General features: G+C 42.1%; 3 protein-coding genes across 6 annotated transcripts; 2 read left to right on the forward strand and 1 right to left on the reverse strand.

Moving 5' to 3' along the window:
- Nucleotides 1-36: 36 nt before the first annotated feature.
- On the reverse strand, nt 37-1,062 carry LOC114878000 (prefoldin subunit 1). The gene is made up of 2 exons (XM_029191294.2): nt 821-1,062; nt 37-667 (listed from the first exon to the last, which is right to left on the reverse strand). The coding sequence occupies exon 2, from the start codon at nt 657-659 to the stop codon at nt 279-281; it is 381 nt and encodes a 126-aa protein (XP_029047127.1). The 5' UTR covers nt 660-667; nt 821-1,062; the 3' UTR covers nt 37-278.
- Nucleotides 1,063-1,385: 323 nt separating this feature from the next.
- On the forward strand, nt 1,386-6,738 carry LOC114878013 (protein RRP5 homolog). Its single transcript, XM_046289355.1, has 5 exons — nt 1,386-1,714; nt 1,764-2,325; nt 2,402-5,626; nt 5,707-5,872; nt 6,481-6,738. The coding sequence occupies exons 1-5, from the start codon at nt 1,652-1,654 to the stop codon at nt 6,647-6,649; spliced, it is 4,185 nt and encodes a 1,394-aa protein (XP_046145311.1). The 5' UTR covers nt 1,386-1,651; the 3' UTR covers nt 6,650-6,738.
- Nucleotides 6,739-6,901: 163 nt separating this feature from the next.
- On the forward strand, nt 6,902-23,065 carry LOC114878014 (ubiquitin carboxyl-terminal hydrolase Usp2-like). Of its 4 annotated transcripts, none has more exons than XM_029191326.2 (9): nt 6,902-7,098; nt 13,238-13,577; nt 14,661-14,744; nt 16,815-18,180; nt 19,682-19,702; nt 20,067-20,162; nt 20,507-20,859; nt 21,478-21,803; nt 21,891-23,065. In XM_029191326.2, exons 2-9 carry the CDS (start codon nt 13,300-13,302, stop codon nt 22,205-22,207), a joined length of 2,841 nt encoding a protein of 946 aa, XP_029047159.1. In that variant the 5' UTR covers nt 6,902-7,098; nt 13,238-13,299; the 3' UTR covers nt 22,208-23,065. The 4 variants fall into 4 exon arrangements, with proteins under 4 accessions (XP_029047159.1, XP_029047161.1, XP_029047162.1 ...); XM_029191327.2 differs by lacking the exon at nt 6,902-7,098 and adding an exon at nt 7,177-7,521; XM_029191328.2 differs by lacking the exon at nt 19,682-19,702.
- The last annotated feature ends 1,646 nt before the right edge of the window (nt 23,066-24,711 follow it).

A 24,711-nucleotide genomic window follows, 5' to 3' on the forward strand; every position in this document is an offset into this window, starting at 1 on the left:
TTATATTTTACAACCTTCTACCAATTTCAAAGCACATTCGTTATAAATCTTTTTATTGGTTGGTGGGTGGATTTAAATAAATACAAATATTTTTAAAATATAATAAAAGTATTAGATACAAATAACTGATGGTAATACGAACATGACATCATTCTATTTCTAACTATACATTGCAAATTGAACGCAGCATAAAATGTGTGCAGATATAAATTTTATAAGGAAAAAATGATAATTCTTGCAGGAAATAAAACAATTCAAGTTTCTATATGGAAAGGAAATTAACCGGACGTGTCCTTGTTCTGTCTTTGCTGAATCATTTCCCTGATATTGTTTTCACTTTCTTTCAGGTTTTGTTGCAAGTAAGTTTTATTATTTTCTAAAGTTTTCACTTTTTCGTCGGCGTTTTTCATTCGTTTATCAAGTTCAGCTTTAATGTTATCTATATCATCTAAAAGAAACATCCGGCCGACAGATTCATAGGTCTTCGTATCCTTTGGATACGAAGAAATCTCCTTCACAGTCAACTCAGCGCGTTGCTTAGTTCGTTTTAGTTTTTCAATCTGCAAATCTGCTAATTTCAGTTTCTGAGTAGTATCTATCATCTTCTCGTGTAACTGTGAGAAAGCTTTTCTCAATTCTTCGTCCGGTTCCCTGGCCATTATGTGCTCTGTAACAATTTTGGAGGTTAAAAAAGGTGTAATTTATAATAAATGTTATGTTTCGCACTTTTACTTTATCTTCAAATATATAATATCGTGCAGTTTGAAAATTCTATTAAATATACTTAATTGTTTATTATTTAACATTATTGTTACCGTACTTGGAAATAAATTACAGTCAATGAAAGGAGTATCTGTATCCTTGATTCCAGCTGATGGCCTGATGGTTTATAGGGCTCCCAAGCGCTTGTAAATTTAATGCAGCTTTTAAAATATGTAATTTGGACCTGTATAAATTAGTACCAGTAATTCATTATACAGTCTTTATCTTGCAACGATTCTAATGTTTAAAAATTGCAAAATTGAATATTTTTAATAAACTAATAGTCGGTAAACAGAAACTCGTCGTCAGCGCCATCTATACAAAAGCGGCGAAAACTACTCAATAAATTACCGACTTACCGACTAAACTTCCGACAGTCGGTAATCGATCCTTCGGCAGTTGGTAAGTTAACGAATAGTTTGCGCTGCTTTGGTATAGATGGCGCAATGGCCGATGACTAGGGGTGTCAGGGACCCCGTAGCTATAATGTGCGACCCATAGATTTTCTATAGAAAAATTGAAACCTCTAATTTTTGACTCTGGGGTGTCTGGGACCCCTAAATCATGACTCCTCAAAAACAAAGGTACACATGTCCAGTCTTTTGCATCTGTAGTCACTGTAATAAGTTACATTAACCTCAAAATAACAAATTGTAACAAACGTGACTGTAACCGGTAAATGATCATATGCAAGTAGAACAAGTTTTCTCCAAACATACAAGAATTTAGAAACCAGAAAGATATTGTTTGAATAACTTAGAAACAATACTATCCGATTTTACATATTGAATATTGAGGATTAACGTGTACTACTTTAATAAACTTTGCAAGTACCTACTCACTAAGCAGTGGTTTCTAAACTACAGTACTGAATTAAATATTATCAAAAATGACCCTGAAAAGCTTTCCTCGAGGTGGAAAGAAACCTCTGGACAAGAAATCATCAGATTCGGTAATTTTCTTATAAAAATTGTAACTTATAATTGTTTGTTAATTCGTAGTATTGTTTCAGCAGTTGTTTAAAAACCCTGAGAGGCACAATAAGAAGAAACAAAGGTCAGGAAAAAAGCGATAAAGAAGAGGAAAATTTTGTAGCTACCACTGCAGAACGATTATCATACCTAACAATATCCGAAGGATTGGTAGTTTTAGGATGTGTTTTTGAAGCAACAGAATATGATTTGATAATATCCTTGCCAGGTGGTTTAATAGGTCGTGCTCAAGTTGGTGATATCAGTGAATCTTACACAAATTTACTGCAAAATTTAATTAACACAGAAGACGCGCAACAGAATGAATTCAGGTCGTTGCCTGAATTATATTCATGCGGGGATTATGTTGTGTGTTATGTGAAAAATATACAACCTCAAGAAAAGTGGCAGATCGCCTTGTCCCTTGATCCTAGGCTGATAAATCAAAATGTGGACGTCGCTTATTTGGAGGATGGCTCAAGAATGTTATGTACTATCAGTAGCATAGAAGATCATGGATACGTTGTAGATACAGGCATAAATAACGTAAGAGCATTTATACCTGTGCCAAAAAATAATGATAAATCCTTGTGTAAGTAAATTTTTACACCTATTATACAACCAATGGTGAACAATATTTCATTAAATATAGATATAAATTTCATTAGATCCAGGAAAACAGCTGTTATGCACCATAGAAGAAATTGAAACCAATGAAAATACTTCAACAATTAAATTATCCACAAAACAGAAACATGCTATGGTTCCAAATGACACTGAAATCAAATCTCTGGACAGTTTGATGCCAGGCACAAAATTTGAACTCTCTGTAAAAAAGGTATTATCCAATGGACTGTACGTTTCATTTGGTAGTAACCACATAGGGTACATCAATCAACTGTATTTAAATGAGCCTTTATCTAAATACATAGCAGGAATGGAAATTACTGGCACAATGTTGTACATTTTACCAACTGTAAAATTTGGATATTTCAGTTTATTGATAAAGAAACGTAGAAACGTAGATGCTATTCAACCTGGGCATGTCATAGACGATGCAACTACTTTATTCAGAGAATCAGGTGGAATTGCATTGCAGTTAACCAAGAATGGAACAAAGGGATTTGTTCCTCTGAAAAGAACAGAGGTGAACTACGATCAGATCATTGAAAAATTTGTACCTGGTACTAAACACAAATGCAGAGTGTTATCGTACAGTTGGATGGATGCTATGTACATTTGTACAATGGAACATTCGTTATTAGAACAGAAATACTTTTCAGTATCTGACTTCAAGCCAGGTGATGTTGTGAATGTAAGAATCACAAGTATCAATGCAGAGTCTGGCTTCGTTAACGTACAAGTTGGTAAGATTAATGGACAAGTAGCACCGGAACAAGTGTCGGACGAAGGTGCAAGTGCCTTAAAGAAATTAAAAACAGACAAAGAAGTGGAAGCAAGAGTCTTGGACATCGATACTGCACGAAGGAAGGTGCATTTTACTTTTAAAAAGTCCTTATTAAACAGCAATTTGCCTGTTTTAAGTGACATAAAAGATGCAAAACGTGGATCAAGGTACCATGGGACTGTCGTTCAAATAAGTAAAGGTGGATTGCTGGTGAAATTTTTTGGCAATGTCAAAGGCTGGGTGCCTCGAACTGCATTGAATACCGACACGTCTGAAGAGAATTGGAATTATTCTATTGGACAAACAATTTTAGTGCTGATAGATTCGGTGAACGAAAATTTGGGAAAGATAATCCTGTCTGTACCTACCAAAGAGAAGAAAAAGAAAGAAAACGTATTTACCATAGGTGAACGCGTAGAAGGAACAATTATTGAATCATCTACTCAGGGAGTATATTTGAGAATCAGTAAAAATGATGGACAGGATGTTAGTACTGGATTTTTACCAGCAGGGCACATGTCACCCTGTACGGAGACAGCAACTTTGTTGGCGTCAAAAAGCATTCCTGGAGATACCCTTTCCGCTCTGGTATTTGCTACAGTGCCAAGTTTAATTTTAACAAGAACCTTTCTGACTCAAGAAAAATACAGGAGCTTCGAGCAATTGAAAATAGGAGATTGTATACCATGCTCTGTTAAAGATATAGAACCGAATGGAATGAGAGTCATTCTACCAGTCGCAGGGTGCACACCGTTTGGATATGTCTCTTACAGCAACGTCAGTAATTTTCATTTGCTTCAGGTGCATCAAATTTTGTTTGCGAAGGTCATTTCTATCAACAGAAAGGAGAAACAAGTAAATCTAACGTTATCTTTGAAAAAGTTGTTTGATGGATTACCGGATCTTCACAGCAAAATAATGACAGCAGTGGATACTTTGACTTTGCATTTCAATAAATTAACTGAATTGGCGAGAAATCCATTTTATAGCAACAGGCCAGTTTCTTCAGTGTTATTAGGACAGAAGGTTACTGGAAAGGTTGACAAAATCACAGCTGATGGTTTGGTAGTGAAATTAGAAAACAACTTGCTGGGTATAGTATCAAAGAATCATTATTCTGGGAATCGAAAAGTGGGAGACACGGTTTCTGGGACGGTTATGTGGAAGAATTACGTCCATGAACTCGTTGAATTGACCATGATACCTGCACTGATGAAAAGTATAAACGAGCAACAAGATAAGCACCGGGAGATACCCCAAGATAAATTAATAAGGGGTAAGATTTTAATGGTGACAAACTGGTTTGTATTAATAGTCTTGAAAGGTCATGGTAAAGGATCATTGGCAGCGATGCCTGTGAAACGCCACGTGAATGAGGTGCGGCCAGATTTGTCACCCTACATTGTTCATTCAAAGATCAGGTGTTACATTGTATCGAATCCCAATGAGTCGGACGTTATGCCTATTTGTATGGTGAAATCAGCGTTCGAGGAGAAGTCTAATATAGAAACAAAACCAGCTGCTAATAAATTGAAGAGGAAAAAGATGAATTCAGAAAGCGAAGAGGTTCCTGCGAAGAAAGTAAAGAAATCTGAAAAGGCTGGCCCAGATGTTAAACCTTTGAATAAAAGGAAAAAAGCTAAAGCAGAAGAAGAAGAAAATTCAGAAGAAATAGATGAACCCTCCAAAAATGTTAAACAAAAAAGGGATAAGAAATTGAAGAAAATAAAACAAGATATTAAACCCCCTATAAATATTATAACTGATGACTACGATAAAGATGATGTAAAGCCAAGAATACCTGAATGTGGATTCTTTTGGGATGATAAACCAAATTTAGATTTACTTACTAAGCAATCATCCAGCGACAGTGAGGACAGTGAGGATGAGACAGAGAAACAACCAAAGCAGAAAAAGAAGAAACTAAGCGCTGCTGAACGCAGAGAAAAGGAGAGGCAAAAGGAGCGTGAAATTCGTGAAAGGGAAGAGGTATTAGCTAGTAATCAATTGCCAACATCTGTAGATCAATTTGACAGATTAGTTTTAGCCAGTCCGGACAGTTCAATCATTTGGCTGCAATACATGGCGTATCATTTACAATCAACAGAGATAGACAAAGCCAGAGCGGTGGCTAGAAAGGCTGTAAAAACTATAAGCTTCAGAGAGGAGAATGAGAGATTAAATGTATGGAACGCTTGGTTGAATTTGGAATCAAAGTTTGGTACTCCGGAATCCTTGAACAGCGTTTTTCAAGAGGCTGTAAGGAGCAACGATGCGTTGAAAGTCTACAGCCACATGTTAACCGTACATCTTGAGGGTGGCAGGCAGTTTGAATTAGAGAAAATAATTAATACCATGATTGGTAAGTTTAAACAAAATCCTCAAGTATGGATTGACTGTGGAGCTGCGTTGTTAAAGATGGGTTTGAAAGATAAATCTAGACACATTATGCAACGAGCATTGCAATCTTTACCAGCATCTGAGCGTAAGTATATATTAAGAAAAAAATGTAAATTTATTATAAGAATAATGAAGTGACTCAGTGGTTTTAATATATTTGTACAGATGTGAATCTAATGGCAAGGTTTGCTACACTGGAAAATAAACTTGGAGACAAAGAAAGAGCTCAGACTCTTTTTGAGCAAATTCTGAGTTCATATCCAAAGCGTGTCGACATATGGTCATGTTATGTCGATTCTTTAGTTAAATCTAACGATATCGATATAGCCAGGTGAGAAGAATTTTCTAATATTTCTTGTCTTCTTCATAGAACATTTACACAGGGCCGGCCCTGGACGTAGACGGCCGCCTAGGGCCCCCCAAGGTCCAGGGCCCCCATAAGATGATTTTACGTCTAAGAATGCATTATTGTTTATTTGAATATTAATCGATGAAAATGCTAATCTAAATTAGTTATACAAGCTTTAATTTTATAATTTTATAATTTTATAAATTTTATTTGAGCTACTTTTTTTAATGTCATATATGTGAGGGGGCCCCTAGGACCCCCGAAATCTCAGGGCCGGCCCTGTTGAAAGGCCATATTGCAATTATTCTAAATCTAAAATTGCAATTATTAATGGTGCTTTGAAAGGCAGGCCGGCCCTGGGCCTAGGCAAACTAGGCGGCCGCCTAGGGCCCCCTAGATCCAGGGGGCCCCCATAAGACGATGTAAATGCAAATCTAAATTAGTCATACAAGCTTTAATTTTATAATTTTATAAATTTCATTTGAGCTACTATTTTTTGTAAAGGGGCCCTATTTCGGAGCTCGCCTCGGAACCCTAAAATCCCAAGGCCGGCCCTGCATTTACATAAAGAAAAGCTGTTATGTTTACAGGAAAATTCTGGAGCGAGCGGTTGTTCAAACGTTGCCACCAAGAAAGATGCGATCTTTATTCAAAAAATTCATCAGTTTTGAGGAACAGCACGGTACTCAAGAAGATATATCACGAGTTCAAAAAATGGCTGCTGAATACGTTGAGAAACAATGCAACCAAGACGATTAATCCAGATTAAAAACAAAACGTTTCATACATGTTTTCCATGAAACTATTGTTCATATAGTTGTATAAAAATTAACAGATTTTTAATTTTATACCGTTACTGTACCTCATTGCTTCTCTTACTATTATAATAACGAATCTAATCGATGAAATTTAAATATGAAAGATTTTCGTTCCCAGCAGGTGATTGGTCGTCGCGAAGCGGCGCGTGTCGCGTATGGTGGCAGCACTGCGACGAACGTTCCACCCTAGGGGCAAGCCGAGGCGACATTTTGTTCTGCGCTAGCGCAGAATGCGGTAGTCGCGGAAGCGATGACTGTCAACGCGGAAATCGGCAAGCTTATAAACGCCATATTGTTTGCGCGCACGTTGCATCGAGAAAGTCAGTAGTGAAATAATCTCGCGACGGTATCGAGTGTGTTTGTCACGAGGGGAAGTGTGTCGAACGAAAGGTAAATAGCCGAGTTGTACAGGTCGAATAACACGTTGGGGAGAAATTGCGTAAGGATTATTCCAATTCATCCTGATCGACGCAAACGTGCCTGTAAATCGATCCGTGTTCTCGAGGCTCTCGGAGCGTCGTGCGACTATCTCCTCACCTCAAGCCGCTTCGAAACTCCCGTGCAATTCATCGCGGTGACGTCACCCGGACAGTTCCGTGGGATGGCCCGTGCTTTCCTGCCGTGCACGGTTCGCGACACGCCGCGGTCTTTCCTTCCTTTTTCCTTGCCATAAAAAGCTACCGAAATTGTACGCCTACGAAATGAACGTGGAACGCTATGGAGCTCGTAACACCGAGCGTTGTGACATCGTGTAGACCTCCACGAATGATCAAGTGAAAAAAGAAAATACTCTGCTTTCGTTGGCACCAGGCCGTGAGTATTTCCTTTTATTCCTCCCCTCTGGGAACGCGAATTGCGACTCGCTGCGGTAGACGCGAGTTGTTAAAAACTTTGAAACGTGAGAAATGCCAAAGGCCGTCCGAATCAACGCGTTTTTCTCCCCCTCTCCTCCGTGTCTCGCTCTCTCCCTTTTCCACCTTTTCCGTCTCTTTCTCGCATTCCGATTCTCCTGAAAAACGGGGTTAGGTTACAAAATGGTTCGATAGAAATATTTTTCCTATCGCGCGATGATACTCTGATAAATTGATCAGATACCTGGTGCGATTGATATATATCGACACACTGAATTACGTGCGCGAATCTTCCATGGAAAGAGATAAGAATGAGGAATAGACCGGAGTTGAGTATTTTGCGTAAATTGAACAAACGTAGAAAACGGGAAATGACATTTATTAATTCGAAGTCCTATTTAAAACGGGTGGATTGGAAGGGAGAATGCCCGTAGTTGGCTGTATATATAACGCACAATTACAATACCCTCGGTGCGTTAGCCAACCGTAGTACAGCTGCTTGCAGTTTTGCAATCAACTTTGATTAGTGATCATTAATTGGATTATACCATTTTTACCGCTACCATTATTGCATTTGACTCTCGTGTGGCAAGAATCACGCTAATATCTTTCTAAGAGGCTATAGTAATGAGGGCATTCAAATACTATAGGGTTATCCAAGTTGAGTGCCACATCTTCAAATTGAAATAAAACGCATTTTTCCCGAGGAGGAGACACCAATTGTCACCAAGAACGGGTGATTTAACACCCTTAGATTTTTTTATGGGGTTTATGGAAAGTGAAGTTTACGACAATAATCCAAAGACTATTGAGAAGCTGAGGAACAAAACCACAGTCGCCATTGATGAAATTGAATTTCAATTATTTTTATTTGTCGTTTAGAGTGCTTAGAATTTCCTTTTTTACATTATGACAGGCGACAAGAGATTTACGCCGGTACTCTTGTGGTACTTCAAGCGGGGAAAGGGTACCGGCGGCCCACACAGGGGAGAGGTTTTAGTGGGTAGGGTACGACTCCGAGTTTTTTGGCGTGGGTGGTACGAGCCCCACGCTGCCCAGGCCCCCTTAGCCGAATAGTGCGACAGGAAGAGCACCAGCGCGTACGTAAAGGTATTTCCTCTCCTGTAAAATCAAAAACAGGTGACAGGAGATTAGGTTCCGTATTCATTTTAAACAACGACTAAAAATGTTCAACCAGTTCAATTTTTTTATTGTGCCATTCGCGCAATAGTTTCGTAGCCGACGCTGCCGTCCCTGAGCCCGGGCGCTATACGCGCTCGGATTGGTCAGTGTTTTTCGTTAATAATTCGAAAACGAAGCCTTAATCAACATTTTGGCAAAGGAAGAAGTTGTTCAGAATCACTTTAGCAATCCGTCTTCGGGTGTCGACCAGTTCTGGGACACCCTGTATAAACGAAATTTCGAATGGAAAAGCAAGATGGCGATTTTCATATGCGCCCTCGTGTCAGAACCAACATTTTGGCAAAGGAAAAAGTTGTTCAGAATCATTTTAGCAATTCCTTTTCGGGCGTCGACCAGTTCTGGGACACCCTGTATAAACGAAATTTCGAATGGAAAAACAAGATGGCGATTTCCATATGCGCCCTCGTGTCAGAACCAACATTTTGGCAAAGGAAAAAGTTGTTCAGAATCACTTTAGTAATCCGTTTTCGGGTGTCGACCCAGTTCTGGAACACCCTGTGTAAACGAAATTTCGAATGGAAAAACAAGATGGCGATTTCCATATGCGCCCTCGTGTCAGGAGGATAAACAAACGATGCACATGCGACGATGGCTGTCGTTATCGGTCATTCTTTCCCTTCCATCGCAGTTGCCTCTAGTAAACGACCGGAGACTCGATCGTGCCATTGGTTCGAATTGAATTTTATCTCTCTACTCGGGTATCTTTTTCTTGAAATAAAGCGTTGCCTCAAGATTAGCCATCGTAGCGTGTCGTTACGTTATGTAATACGAGACACGTTATACATACTCGTACCGTATGACTTACAAATGTTTCCGTACTATAAGCGAGTCTCATCGATTTTATTAATCGCGTTACAAGTGCAGTCGTACGCGACCAGGATCATTGCCACGTGCACGTGTACTCGTTACGCGTCTTCTTTCATGCCTTTACGCCAGCGCCTTGTGTATTGAAAGAAAACGGGGTCGTAAACAGCCTTTCTCTTTCCATTGCATCAACTCCGATTTCATTCAATACACCATTTTTTAATCTACCGACAATATCGTTCGTGTTGCTTCATAGAATAACCCAGGGTTTTCCAAACTACGTTCCGCTGAACCTGAATAGGCGGAAAGGTTTTATACACTGCAACACATTTAAAGATCTTCTACTTCATATTGAAAGGCGAGGGATGATATTTGTATGCAACTTACCAATATTGTGCCTGATATCAAGAAGATATGCAGTTCAAGGACTCAAAGTCATTAAGTGCTTTATTTATTCATATTTTTATGTTTATATTATATTTAAAAATAATTACTAAATAAATAATGTGTTTCAATAACATTTTTTTAAAATCTTTATTAGTAGGAATTACCCAACCTAAAAAATAAGCTAAACGTTCCGTTAAAATTTCCGGGTTTGCGAAGCGTTCCATTGCAGAAAAAGTTTGGGAAACCCTGGAATAACCTATAAAATAAGAATACACAATTTGAAGAAAAGACTATTTAAAATCAATTTTCTTTAGTGTTGTATTATTATCAAGATTAAACATATCGATAAACTGATAACAGAGAGATCAATCGATGACCTTGAATGATTGATTGATTTTTGATAAGTTTACCAAGGCGCGATATTACCTTCCGAGTGCATCATGCATGTGCAAAAGTTACCGATCGAGGCTGGAGATGCGAAACGATAGGGAAGACGCGTTGCGTAAACGGATAATCTCAGGGCCGGCCCTGGGCCTAGGCAGACAAGGCGGCCGCCTAGGGCCCTCCCTCCCAAGGTCCAGGGCTGTCATAAGATTTTGCGTCTAAGAATGCAAGAAGAGTAATGTTTACTTGAATTTTAATTTAAATTAGTTATACAAGCTTTAATGTTAATTTTATAAATTTTATTTGAGTTCCTTTTTTTTATGTCATATATGCGAAAGGGCCCCATTTCGGAGCTCGCCTCGGACCCCCGAAATCTCAGGGCCGGCCTTGTATAATCCGTTCGGTTTGAATCCACATTCATATGATGTAATCGACGTGATCCATTAGTGAGATAAGCGAATGAGTATTCTTCGCACCGTCATCTGAATTTAGAATCAATAGAGGAATAATTTTTTATGAGTTTTAGACGAGGCGATGACGCAGCGCTGGTAAACACTTAGAGGATTAATATTTATGAATATTATTAACGAACAGACACTCTTTATGTATAAAAAAAGGAAATTTTTCCATGTAATCCTTTAAATGTTTCAAGCAATACGTTTCTTAGGATTCTTGAAATAACCTCATGTTAAAAACAATTGGATTAAATGATACTTAACACCGGTCACGACACATTGGACAATGTAATGAAAACGCACGGTTCACGCGTTCAGCGGTCGCAGGTTCATATCGTGGAATTAGTTACATAATTTAAATTATACTCTTTAAATTATTACGTAACCACGTTATTGGCTGTGTCTGTGAAACATAAGAGGTGACCTGTAATATCGTCACCATAATTCCTTTTAAAATCTCTACACAATTTCATATGCTTCACATTACTCTAAAAACAAAAGCAAAAATAAAAATATCATTGTAGGTAAATTTCTTTTTTTATAAATTATTTAAAATGCTCTATTCATTATCAGAATGTTACGTAATTATAGAAAAGTGTCTGAAATCCAATTAATGAAATTGAATATCATCGCTATCGTCTAAAATTATATGGTTTTACTTGTTATACGATCTTCGAAGAAATCCAAGAGGACACGTTTCTCTTATTGGTTTTGCGCGTCTGATATTCCGGTGAAAACTGGGATGCTTGCCAGAGTCGGGGAAAAATGCCGCTAAACCGCGGCTGCTTTCTTGACGCCAGGTATTTGGCAGACGCACGGATTTTCTTCTTCGACGTAGCATGCGCCGTTTACTATTTTTCGCGTCCATCACTTATTCCCAAAAAATAGAACAGCCAGTTGAACTTAGCATCAAGTGGCGTGGACTCAAGTTAAAGACAATAGTATCGCCTCTCTTCTAACATTATTTTATACATTCATTGAATTTATTTACTTTATAAGTAAATTACCTTACCATTATTACCATTTTACCATTTTACCATTATTACCATTATTACCATTTTACCATTACCAAATTACCATTTTTCTGGAATATTATTTCATATCATTGCATTAGAATTTCACAGCGGTTGCTCCACCTTCCCTAATTTATATAACACATCGCCGTGATACATTATAGCGTTACAAAGAATATTTGTCAGCTGTATCGTGGATAAATTTAGAACCCGTTGGTAATACTTTTCTGGATCTCGAAAATTAGTTCACGGGGCGTACACAAGCACACGCGAACGATAAATTATCACGCACGTACGCTACACTCGGTGTGTACATTTTTATTTTCATCTTTCTGACTCAATTCCTATAAAAAAGAATGCGAGTCTAATATTTGCTCGAAAACGCATGTACGTGCATTTTTTAATCTTTGAAAAATATAAAAAGAAAAAGATCGTTAAGTTAACCTCAAAATTTTCTCCCTGTTTGATCCAAGATTATTTTTACTTTCGTTAACCTCTGGCATTTCTTCGTTTTGTTACTGTTAAGGAATTCGACAGCCTCTGTCGTTTTCTATAAGGTAGCTGGAGGTGGAGATATAAGGTAGTAATCTTTGGAACAAAAGCGAATCGATATCCAGGTTGATCGCGTAACCGACGGCGATCCAATTCCACTGAGACGTAGAATCGCTTCTTACTTTCCGCTCGTTTCGCGGGTAAAGGGGTAGATTTCTTCCGTGGTCAGATTTGTCGCGGAAAAAAAAGAGGACAAGGTGAAGTAGTACGCTCAAGTTGCAAGGTCGTCGGTGAGGTCAGAATCGGGGTTGAAAACCAAGCTCCGCGCTTTGCTGCTTCCTCTAGTTCTCTTGCAAGAGACCTTACATTTAATACTCGCTTACAATTGTATAATGAATATATTTAAATAAATTAAAACTACCATATATCTCTATTTTATGATCATAGTTCTTCAAATACTTTTTTGGGTTATCTTATTGCGGCTTAAGTCTCTCCAGAGATATTTTATCGAGTCTTTCGAGTGTCTTCTTATCATACCCGACGTTTCGAGGGACAAAGTTTTTCTTTTGGAAATCAAAGTCCATTCGCAAAATCGGACTTCTAGAAGAGAAACATGCGTATCAGTGGAATTGTAGGATTTCAAGCGCTGAAATTATGATAAAAAATTAAAGGTTTCATTCCTGTTATCATTTCCAAATCCCTTCCAAAATCATCAACCATTTGAATTTCGCGGGCTTTTAGTTTAAAATTCCTGGTACCTACCAAATCCTTCCGGTAGAGCTCGAGTGCACGTTCGCGGGTCTTTAATTCTTCTTGAATTCGTTCAAGAAACCATATGTGTTAAAAAAAGAAAAGGCGATACGAATCGTGATCGAAATAAAAAAAAAAAGAAGGATCTGATTCGATACTTACCAAGTTGTCCGCGATTGTTGCAATTCAGGAAATCTCTAGAAAGGAGAAAAAGAGAGAAAAAGAAATTGAGAGACTGGTGACCCGGGTGCAATGTCGTATCACCGTGGGGGCCAGGCGGGCGCCGTAGCAGTCTCGTACAGCACCAGTCCAATGGCGCCGCATTCTCCTAGCAGACGATGTTCCAGCGGTAGCAGCGGCACCAGCAGCTCCGCTATCAACAGTTCCACCTCAAAGCTGAACACCTACCGATCTACTGGTTCCTCGTCGATCCTAGATCGACCTACAAACTTCTACTCTTCGTCGGGCAGTTCGGGCTACCGTTCGAACTACACGTCCGAGTACAGGCGATCCTACTGCCCGTCTGGCAGGTGAGTTTTCTTTTCCCCCCTGATCTCATCGGGGTTTCCTATCGGATTCCAGGGATCGGCAAGTGCGTTCAGGCGTTCCTTCCGACACTGTACAGCGCCGAGCATGGTAGGATTCCCAAGAAAAATGGCAATGTCCCCACCTCGAGCTTCCATTTCTCCCCGTAGGAGGCTCTGGAGGGAAATGAGAATGTAGGGGAGAGGGTCCCATATACAAGGTGATTTTCTTGCTAGTTTATTTAAAGGAAATACCGCCACATCAGTATGAATGGACCGAAGCCCCTTCACGGGCGCCAGGCTGTCCCTTCTGGGTGGATATGAGTCCCACACTGCCCGGGCCCCTTATAGCCGAATAGTGCGACAAGGGGATAACCCGCGCGTGCGCAAACGCATTTCCTCTTCCAACAGAAACAAAAAACAAGCCTTTTTCTGTCATGGAAACCTTTTGACGGATACAGCTACAGTATGCACCCCCGTCGAGAAAAGGGCTTGGGTCCATTCATACTGGTGTGGCAGTATTTCCTTTGAGTAAACTAGCGAGAGAATCACCCTGTATTTTGAGATTCTAAGAATTCCTGCTTCCCTTCTAATACCATTTCCCCCCAGGGAAGTCTACTTTGCTCGATACTGTACCTATACAAGTCTTACGGATACGCGTTTCAGTTTCGCGTTAACAGATGTCACTTAAAAGCATTGCGGTGGCTTGCCTGCTCTATGGAATAGAGTCTCGACCGAATTTGGAACAATGCGGTATATTCTGAGACAGAGTTGCGTACACGCCAGGAAGTATTGCGAAATGTGATCAAATCGTAGGTATAGTTGGTGGAATAGATACATCATGGTATCATGGCTCGTTTTCTAGTTCAGAGGATCTTTGATGTCCAGGGTTCTTCCACTCAGTGTCTCTGTCCCTTGAATAGGCTATGAAAAATGGGTCTATTCGTTAAATTGAAAATCATTTGGTAGACGATAAGAAGATCGAAAAATGCCGCCCTTAACGTGCTGCCGATCCCAGGCTCCTCCGTCATGCGCGTTGAACCGAAACGAACGGAATATTAAATTGTTGATACTCGATCGGCCCTACAGTTTCTACTCGTCGACAATGACGGGCACGAGCATCCGCAGGAACTACATGTCGGAGTACAGCCGGTCTCGCTGCTCACCCGCAAGGTGAGCATCCCTGAGAAAAGGGTTATAAGGCGCGGCGGGGGGTCGGTGATCCTGAGATCGAGAGCTCTCAGTGATACCCTGATAAGTGTCACATAGTATCTCTTCTAATCTTCTTACCATCTCGTTAACCCTCTGCTCGGCTTCTTGGAATGTGACCAACCATTATCTAAAACGCCTATGAAAAATTTCAGCAGCTCTTTGCCCCTTGTATACTGACATTATTTATTGGATGCAATCATTGTTACCTGTATTGTCATCAAAATCACTTTGCTTAAGCTTCTTTTAGTTAACCCTTTCGCTGCCACGCTCCCATGGGACCGGCGCTTGTCTTTTCATTTTTGTACCGTTATTGTTGTCATTATAAAATTTTTAATATGAAATCTCTGGCCCACTGGTGTAAGTTCAAAAATTCGCGTGGCAGCAAAAGGGTTAATACAGTACCATGAGAAAACTGACGGGACTTATAAGTCCCGTCGGTAAATAAAGGGTTAAGAGAAGCTTAAGTTGCACGTGGTTGTACATATAACGTGTGCCTTTGACGAATACCCCGTTCATGGCGCAAATGGAATTCTTAAAATGCCACGAACAGCTTGCTCGTTCACCAATTCTTTGAAATCGCTAATTATAGCTCGGTCGGTAACGCGTTCAGGCGAAGCCGATTGTTGTTATTGAAAGGCAGAACGGCGCGGCGGTTGGACGAGCCACGTGGCCGCAAACGGGTCTCCTTCTTTTCCCTTTGTCGTCTAGCCAGGGATCGTTCTCGTGCCAATTGCATTTCTCTGTGAACACGAGACGACCGTATAATGGTTACAAGATGTTCGCATGCTGCCCCCTGGTTGTTCGCGTTATAAATATCCGTGGCGGGCAACAGGTAATCCCTGTGTGCGTACTCGACGACACCCTTCACAAAGCGCCAATTACTTTTGTCCGTGTCACAATGATCCAATTACGGACGCGTAAGTCCCTGTTTCTATGGCCTAGGTGACTGACGTTACCCTGACAGCAAAGGTCGAGGTCGGCGGCAAATGGGTCGTGCCCAGGCATAGTGAACCGAACTGGTAACCCGAGAACTAGTTACACGGGATTCTTGTCTACGCATTCGTCACATTTGGGTCGAGCTTGCGTTTTCCATTTCTTTTTTTTTTACAAAATAGTATGAAAAGTTGTGCCATTAACTTCTGACAAGAAGAGGTCGCTACTTGACCTAAGGTCAAATCGCAGAAGATGATGAATATAAGTGGATTGTAGAGTTTTTCTAGTCATCTTCATTTATCATCCTCTACAATTTGTGTCTGGATCGATAGCCAAGCTGCGATTTCTTCTTGCAAGCAATTCCGTGTATAAAATAGTACAGAAATTGATCGCTATTAAATTTGTATCGAGCATCGGAAGACCTTGACCTCGGTGAAATGTCCTTTGTGTCACGGCGAGGAGTTACTTTCTCCCTGGAATCCCGTCTATCCAGCGCTTGTGCGTGTATCTGTCCTCTTGAAGGCCGCCATACAGGAATGGTGTGTCGGTAGAAAATCATGAAGATCATCTTGATGAAATACCGACTGCGACCGCGTATGAAGTTCTTAACGATGATTCCTTCTTCTGAATCCACAGTCGGTACGAGATGGCAAGTCAGCCAGCCAGAGAATATAGAAAAGTATTAGTTTCGCAGAAAATTATTTTTAAACCGAACGTCTAGTTCTTCCTACTTTTTCCTCGGAACTGGGTCATCCCAGTAGAGGGTGAACTGTTTTGAAAGAAGCTCGAGTCAATTTCATTGGAATATTTTTAAAAATACAATATCAGATTTTAGAGAATCAGGATTGGTCCGGTAAAGATTCCATCTCGTTAAGAAACGTCTTCTGCGGTTTCATCTGCAACTACTCGTGTTACTAACACAGATGCTCAGATGTCGCTTAACTCATCTAGATATATCAGCTTGCGCGTGCGTATGTTTATATGCTCGCGAGCGGTTGCATAACTTGAAGAAATAAGAGGAGGAAGGAGTAGCCCTTGGCCGTTGGCCCAGCCGAACAAAATGATGTTCGCAATATTCACATTGGACGAATTTTACAGGTCAGTTTCGTCGTCGGCGTACAGCAATACGGGCAGCGGTAACACGGGTACGAATGTGACAGTGAACGGCACCAGCAGCAGCGGCGGTAGATACGGCTTGTCCACGTCGTCGTCCTCGTCGAGCATCCCGATAACCGGCTCCTCGAGGGACAGAGTACAGGAATTGTCGTCGTCGTCCGCTACCAGGCACGATACATCGGTTAGCAGATCGGATCTCAGCAGGTATTCACCGGCCGGTTACATCCCAACCATTCGTCAAACGAGCAGCAATACCGCTGGCTCCCATCATCATCAGTGGAGGCATCATTCTACCGGTTCCTCGTTGACCGAGTTGTTCGGCGGTGACGAGCGTGAAATCGAGCGCAGCGTCCGAGATCGGCCGGATTCCTCGCTCTCCTCGTCCTCTTCGTCGTCTTCCGCCGCCACAGGCGGTACACTCTGGTCCAGGTCGAAGAGAAAGCCACTGTCCAGCAGCACGGTGCTCACCAGCGGGCATGTTCGCGCGGACAGTGCCGCGTCGCCTGGCGAGGTAACGATCGACGAGCGCGGCAGCGTCCGCGACATAGACGAGGACGACGACGAGGACAATGACGACGACGACGACGATGACGAGGACAATACCGACGACGATCAGCACAACAACAACGGGAATGGGAGTAACAGCAACGTCGAGGATGCCTGCGGCTATGGGATTAACAACAACGATAACGACGACGACGATGACGAGGACGGCGACAGCAACCTGAACAACCGCCATCACCACCAACGCGTTGGTCTGCTTCATCGAACCGACGAGGTCTCACCCGCTAAGCGTAACCTATTGTCGCCTGTCCCCGGTGGTGCTGGCGGTGCTGATTTCATTGGTGTTAAACTCGACCTGCTCACTAACCTTGCTACTAATACGAATAACGCCACCGAATTGCTGATTAACAACAACGGCCAGGACAAAGTCGTGGACGACGTCGAGATCGAGGCGGAAAGCGAGGTAATACGGGGCATAGACGGGGCCGCCGCTTCTATCGACGCGACAGTGTCGTTCCTTCAGGGTGGTCGTACAGCAGGGGATCCAGAGATTATAGAGGACGGCGGAGACCATCATCAGCAGCAGCAGCAACGAAACGCGTCTACCAGTTACGATATCGATCAGACCGGCTTCGGGGGCGGTACAACGCCCCCGGTATTGCAGAACGGTGTGGCGGGAAGACCTTCTGGTACCTATGGAGAGGACCCATCCGTGCCTTCCACCTCGAGAAGACCGGACGGTCATTTCTCGGGAAGCGCGAACACTGCCAGTAATTCGACCTCCTCGCCTACTGCACCGTCCTCGGCGCATCAAAATCTCTACCGCGGGGTCGCCGATCAGTTTGTGAGTTTCCCTAATAACATACACGTTATTACGTTAGGAAGAATTAATCGGGCGTCGTTTCTCTCTTAATACGGTAGCACGAATTCCACTCACCCAAGCTAGATAGACGGGAAAGTATAAACCGCACAGTACTGCAGGCATGTAGGTGGATCGAATTTCGTTAGATCAGTGTTCCAACGTTGTCGCAGTCATCCTCGGATATCATCCGTAAAATTGTATTTCAGAAAAATATTTCATAGACAGCCCAACGTCTTTGGCGCTTAAAATATATTGCATTTTTTCTTCCGCTCTTGGGACACGTTCTGTTATTAATAAGTCATTCGGTGGCGCTGCAGTTGTCTTCTGTGTCCACTCAGGATTCTCTTGGTTTAGAGTAAGCGTAGATCCCATCTTCTAAGCATTAGGATACCTTCTTCCAACTAAGAGAACCCTAAGTTGCACCTGACCGTACATGCTTACTACATAGGGACATTGGTTGTTACCATCTCTCAAAGGTTCAATGACTCGTAACCAATGGCTGGATAGTGTAGAATAGGTGAGAAAGACGTTAGATTAGCAGAGTTACGTTTGTCGCGTGTTACGAAACGAAACTGCACGGCCGGTTCAGTCGCAGCGTTGCCTTTTATTAATAGATCAGAGCTGTCCGAGCAGGGGAAAGAGAGAAGCGCGGTCAACGGATCTCTTATAACCTAACGGTACCTCGTGACAGCGCGTTACTACGCACTCTATGCATATACTATCCTCGTTATCACCAGCATAGGTAAAACGCTGCTGGCGTGTGGGTAGACGACACCATTTCCGCGTCGGTGGATCCACGATCTCTTCCATCGCGCGTACCTCGGTGGATTGATCGAGCGTCTCCTGTCGACCGTAGCGAGACGAGTAGTGTGCCAGTTTAGCACGCTACTGGACCAAGAGGTGGGGGACGAACATCCGAGTGGAACATCTTCGAGTACACAGAAGGGGTTACTCTTGGCCTCTTCAAACTTTCCTTCGCTCGCATGGGGTCCGCATCCTCGTTTCCAGACAAAAGTCCTGATACGTCGAGGAGAATTTAACGAGGACACCGAGTGTGTTTGTCGAAAGTTCCATCCGTGTAAACTGGCTTATACTCAAGTGATATGCTGGGGGTTGTGGTGCGTGTGGATAGTGATAGTTCTTCTATTCGCGTACGCGTTCTTGTTGGGCGTCGCGGCACCTCTGACGTCTCCGAAACGCATTTGCTCCACTGTTTATTCCGTTCGGTTCAGTGAATCGGTCGTATCCGCGCGCGTAACTCTACAGCCTCCGGCCAGTTGCGTGAAGGTGAGTGATTTAGGAGAATGAAGTAAGAATTAAGAAAAGAGAGATACGCGCGTCCCATCGTACACAAGCAATGACGTTAACGTTAAATACAGCTTCCTTTTCTCGACTACTCGATGCCTTTGATATTTACACTGTCTTCCCTTTTCTCAATATATTACGTTGGGCGTACTTTCTGTTCGGAACGATCCATACGCAGAGGTCGAACGCAACGACAAGTGTACGTACTGTGTGGAATTTCTTTTTCTTTACCATCGACGTTACAACTAATACCCAGTGTCGTATAATCTTATGACTAACCGACCCGTCTATGTATCATTATATATCCCCCCCCCCCCCCCCCCCCCCCCGTTATATCGACATCGTGGTGTTTCCATGTGTGTACCATTACATCCGTGGTGTGTGATGCTACTCGTACCGCAAGCTATAAGACCGCCACCACTGAAGAAGTAACGTTTTTGTAGTGCTTTAGAACAGAGAACGCGACGGTATTCGACAGTTTTCAATCCCTGTAGAGTATCTAGTTATCCTGAAAAATTGTTTGAACGTTAGGAAACGAAAATAACGTTGATCTGTATTTATAGGAAGGAAGCCCGACAAACAAATCAGCGCGTAATCGGCTGCAAGCGCATCGCGATGAACGATGTGGACTAAACGGATTACGGAATATTGGAAATACAGTGAGTCATAGTTATTAATAAATGTATCTGCGGATATACTAGGAAACGGTACTGTAGAGATTGCAAGAAGCTGGCTACAAGTTGCGACTTGCCCCCTCGTCACTTTCTCACATTCAGGTTCCTTGCATTTTTCTTATAAACTTTCCCCTCATTTGTATGTTTCCTGTCTACATATGTATGTACTTCAGCCTTAAGCGGTTAAGACTCGTAGAAAGAGATTTATTTATTATTGAATTTCGAATCTATTTTACCTAATGATATCTACGGTATCGTCGCTTAGTTTGGTGAGAAAAGATAGCCAAGTAGAGTGTAAAACACTTGTTTATAGTCATTTGTTGTTACAGTGTTTTATGAACAGCGTGATCCAATGCCTGAGCAATACGAGACCGCTGCTGGAATACTTACTGAACGAGCAGCACATGGCGGACATAAATACCACTACGTCCAGCATGAAGGGCGCCCTCATCAAAGCGTTCAGCCAGGTGATCCACGAGTTGTGGGAGGTGGGCGGTGACCACGTGGTGAACACGACGGCGCTCAAGTCTCAGATCCAGAGATTCGCGCCACGTTTCATGGGATACAGCCAACAAGACGCTCAAGAGTTTCTCAGATACTTATTGGAGGGACTGCACGAGGATGTGAACAGGGTGACGGTGAAGCCACAGCCAATACACACGGATATTCCTGAGATGTTCACGTGAGTAGACCGTCATTGGCATCTATCTTTACTTCCAGTCCCTTGAAAACATTATAATTAAGGCTTGTATTTAAATCCTTTGGTCCACCCCCTGGGGGGAGGTGGCGGAGTAGTGTTGGATTCCTACCAACTAAAACCCCACGGCGGCCTCCTTTAACGTTGGGGGGAGACTCCGGGACCTATAACACCGGAACCTCCCACGCCGCGCGTCAAAGACGCCCATCACCGGGGAGTCCTAGACCGAACTCCCTCTACTGCCGACACCGAGGACCGCACCCGGTGTCGGCTTCATCCCTGGGGACTGCGTGCAATGACGCCCCGGGCCCCCAGCCCGGGACGCCTGCAGCCCCTGCTTCGATCTTCCTTGCGGGCTGTGGGGAGGTTGAGCTGTGCCCCCCGCCCGCCCGCGCGAGATAGACCGCGTAACCACATTACCGCCGGGTCCCCGTGCAATGTCGCCTGCGGCCAGCCCGGTGGGGGCATTTATGTACTAACCTAACCTAACCGTTTAGTATTTTTATACTGACCATTTTGGTAATAAAATACTAACCGAAAATGGATTTAAATACTGACCATTTAATTTGTTGCCTATAATTAATACAATTTTCTTTCAAACAGGGACAGCCAGAAAGCTGTAGAAAGTTGGAAACGTTACCTCCGCAGTGAAGACAGTATGGTAGTGGACGTATTTGTTGGTCAATTACGGTCTTCATTGCGCTGCACCTCCTGTGACCATGTGTCGGTAACGTTGGACCCTTTCTGGGACTTGAGTTTACCGATACCGGCTAGAAATGGCACGGTCAAGTTAAGTCAGTGTTTAGAACATTTCACGCGAGAAGAAGTCCTGGACGGCGATGAAAAGCCAACCTGTTCAAAGTGCCAGATGAGGAGGAAGTGTACCAAAAGCTTCAGCATACAAAAGTTTCCGAAGATTCTCGTTATTCGTATCCTTTTCAAAAGCAAGAATATCTATGAAACGAACTTTTTACTCATATAATTGTACAGAATTTCCCTTGACGATAACAATTCAGATTTAAAACGTTTCTCACCGATGGAACGGTATCGCGGCAAGCTAAACGTAATGGTAGACTTTCCATTGACGGGTTTGGATCTCAGTGCCTTTGCCGCTCCCCGAGTTCCGGGCTGTACATATAATTTGTACGGTGTTGCAAATCATTCGGGTACGACGTACTCCGGCCATTACACGGCGTATTGCAAGCATCCCTACTCAGGAGAATGGCACGAATACAATGACAGCCGGGTGTCCGTAGTTCCAGCGCGATCGGTCGTTTCCAGCGAAGCCTACGTGCTGTTTTATGAACAGCAGCCTCACAGCTCTCACTTGTAACCTTACGCCATGCCTAGAGCAAACGACCATCTTGCCTCTCGATACCTCAGTCCAGCATAGTATAAAATGAAAGAAACAATGTACTTTATCGTACGGTATTGAAAAGCGACTAAACACTGAACGACAAACACAGGGACGGTCGATCGAACGGTGCGTGTATGGTGTGAAATTGGCGATAATCATGTAAAATTTATTTATTCTTCAAAGATAGAAAAACTTGACGGTGTCAGGAATGTCCCCCTTTGGCTTCTTTAGATATCAGACATTTTAGTGCATTTTTTTCAGAGGGAGGATGTATCAAACAGACCTATGGATACAAAGAAAGATTAATTACGCCTCTGGATATGAAGAAAAGGCTTGGCAACTAGAATTTTGGCCAAATAATATGATCATCTTGAATTATATTGTATTCTTTATAGATATCTTTTTTTTTTATATGTGCTTTTTTCTGTCTCTTCTTTAGATAGATTTAATTGTGATCGCGTATGTTTGAAGAAAATGCATATATATACTTTGATATCTGGAAAGAGGAAGAAAAGTAAGAGAAATCATGAATTCGCCAAAGATCACGTATACGGGACAAAATGCTTCGGATGTCTAGTTACTTTTGAATAGACGATATAGTAACATCTATCTCACCCTTCACTGAACACCTGGCAATCTACAGCTATTTACTTTTGTAAAATATTTTGTTTAATAATGTCACAGTCAAGAGTTATTTATTTAATTTATGGAAAGAGAAAACTGATAAGATATTAATATATTCGATATTGACGAATATAATATATATAAATATATATTATTATACGTATTACATACCAATAAAAATAACAAAGATTAAGGGAAATCCGAAACGGACGAAATGTTTTTTCTTTCTTCGATCAATCGTCGCGTTACAATTTCCGCTATCCCCTGCTAAAACACAAAGGTGTCGATGTTAATAAATTAATTGTATTAGACAGTTACCCCAAAAAGAACGATCCTGATTTTTTTAAGTGCGACATACTGGTGAGAACGATAGATTTGCAGCGTCGTCATTTATGAAAATACAAAGTCAGTAAAAAATGCTTAATTAAATAAATTCTTCGAAAATCAACAAATTGGTATTAATAAATTATACATTAAAGAAATATTTCTCACCGATTTCAATCGAGCCGTTAGAAGCGACCATTTTGCTTTATAACTCGTTCGACCAATCAGAGCGTTCGATGCTCGTGATTGGTCAGTTCGAATGAAAGCGCGGGTTAACCCGGTATTTTGAATTCTATATTTAACTTCAGAATTTCACACTAGCGTTGTATTCAACTTTTCAATTATTACATCATTCCTAAATGATCCTAATTATATTTACCGTAATTCCTGTTACATAAGAGTATACAGAATGTTGAAAATACACGATGCCTTGAGAATACCAATGGCGCATGCGCAGTTCCCTTTGAACCAGGAACGCGATTGCATTCGTCGGTCAATTTGCGAGAATGATAATGCCGGAATTGCGGTATAGATGGCGACTTTGCGCTTGTTCGACTAGTTGCCACGCGTTCTAGCAAGAGAATGGAATGGTTGTCTGGTTGCCGGCTCCTGCACGTCGTTTCCCCTTTGTACATACGTGTTCTGTTTATCGTGGTGTGCGCTGGACGTGCAGCTCGCATACACATATGCGTGCCCCCGGGGGGTAGGGTTTCTAGATCCCTCATTCTTTCTGTGCGCGGAAAGAAGGGGTTTTTGCAATCGGGAAGTAGCAGTCCGTGTGCCGCGAATTCGCGAGGGCACGCATCAGAACAAGCACCTCATGTGAGATACAGTGCGCGTGCTGCAAATACAATTACCGAACGAATTTAACTCGCGTAGAAGATAGTGCACTGCGTCAAAACACAAATCAACTGTCCACGATAAATGTTCACCGTGTACCGTTCGAAATACACGTTGATTTTTCGAAATCGTTTTTCCACACGTTCAACGAAGGAAGTTCGCGAGTGATCGTTACGTTTGGTGCTCGTTCATCGTCGGATCATTCGAGACAGCTCGATAGTCTTGAAATTCGGATTCGAGGGAGGGAAGTTAGAGAGTAGCGATGGGAACGATATCTCCACGAACCATTTATAAGGAAACATTATTCGTCAACTCAGTATAGACACATTTTTATTAAATATTCTCTTGGTAGATGCTGGTCAAACATTATATTCACATTTTTTGATTGCACGGTTCTGATAGCAATGATAGCTATCTCAATAATTATTCTCATTGATTAAAGATCCTTGCATCTGTCCCATCGCTATCTTGCTAAATTTCACTTCTTTCTCACTTCCTGTCCACCTTCTATTCTTCCTCGACACAGCAATGAATAATAAACTGTGTAATAGCAACGAAGTGTATTTATTAAACGGCTCGAGATTAAGACGTTTCGCGCGGTGCGGCGGGTTGTTCGCAACGGGCTCGTCGATTTCGCGATACGTCCCTGGCCCCCGTCGTCGGGGCAGAGGGACACCCGACGTCGATCGGCC

The sequence above is a fragment of the Osmia bicornis genome, chromosome 16 (genome assembly GCF_907164935.1).
Source record: "Osmia bicornis bicornis chromosome 16, iOsmBic2.1, whole genome shotgun sequence".
Lineage (NCBI taxonomy): Eukaryota > Metazoa > Arthropoda > Insecta > Hymenoptera > Megachilidae > Osmia > Osmia bicornis.

Bases quoted from the DNA above. Each gene is read 5' to 3' on its own strand.
- LOC114878000 (XM_029191294.2), bottom strand. From the start codon at position 659: ATGGCCAGGGAACCGGACGAAGAATTGAGAAAAGCTTTCTCACAGTTA.
- LOC114878013 (XM_046289355.1), top strand. From the start codon at position 1,652: ATGACCCTGAAAAGCTTTCCTCGAGGTGGAAAGAAACCTCTGGACAAG. The intron at 2,326-2,401 runs GTAAGTAAATTT...AAATTTCATTAG, and splicing joins AAATAATGATAAATCCTTGT to ATCCAGGAAAACAGCTGTTA. The intron at 5,873-6,480 runs GTGAGAAGAATT...TTATGTTTACAG, and splicing joins AACGATATCGATATAGCCAG to GAAAATTCTGGAGCGAGCGG.
- LOC114878014 (XM_029191326.2), top strand. From the start codon at position 13,300: ATGTCGTATCACCGTGGGGGCCAGGCGGGCGCCGTAGCAGTCTCGTAC. The intron at 13,578-14,660 runs GTGAGTTTTCTT...TCGGCCCTACAG, and splicing joins TCCTACTGCCCGTCTGGCAG to TTTCTACTCGTCGACAATGA. The intron at 20,860-21,477 runs GTGAGTAGACCG...TCTTTCAAACAG, and splicing joins GATATTCCTGAGATGTTCAC to GGACAGCCAGAAAGCTGTAG.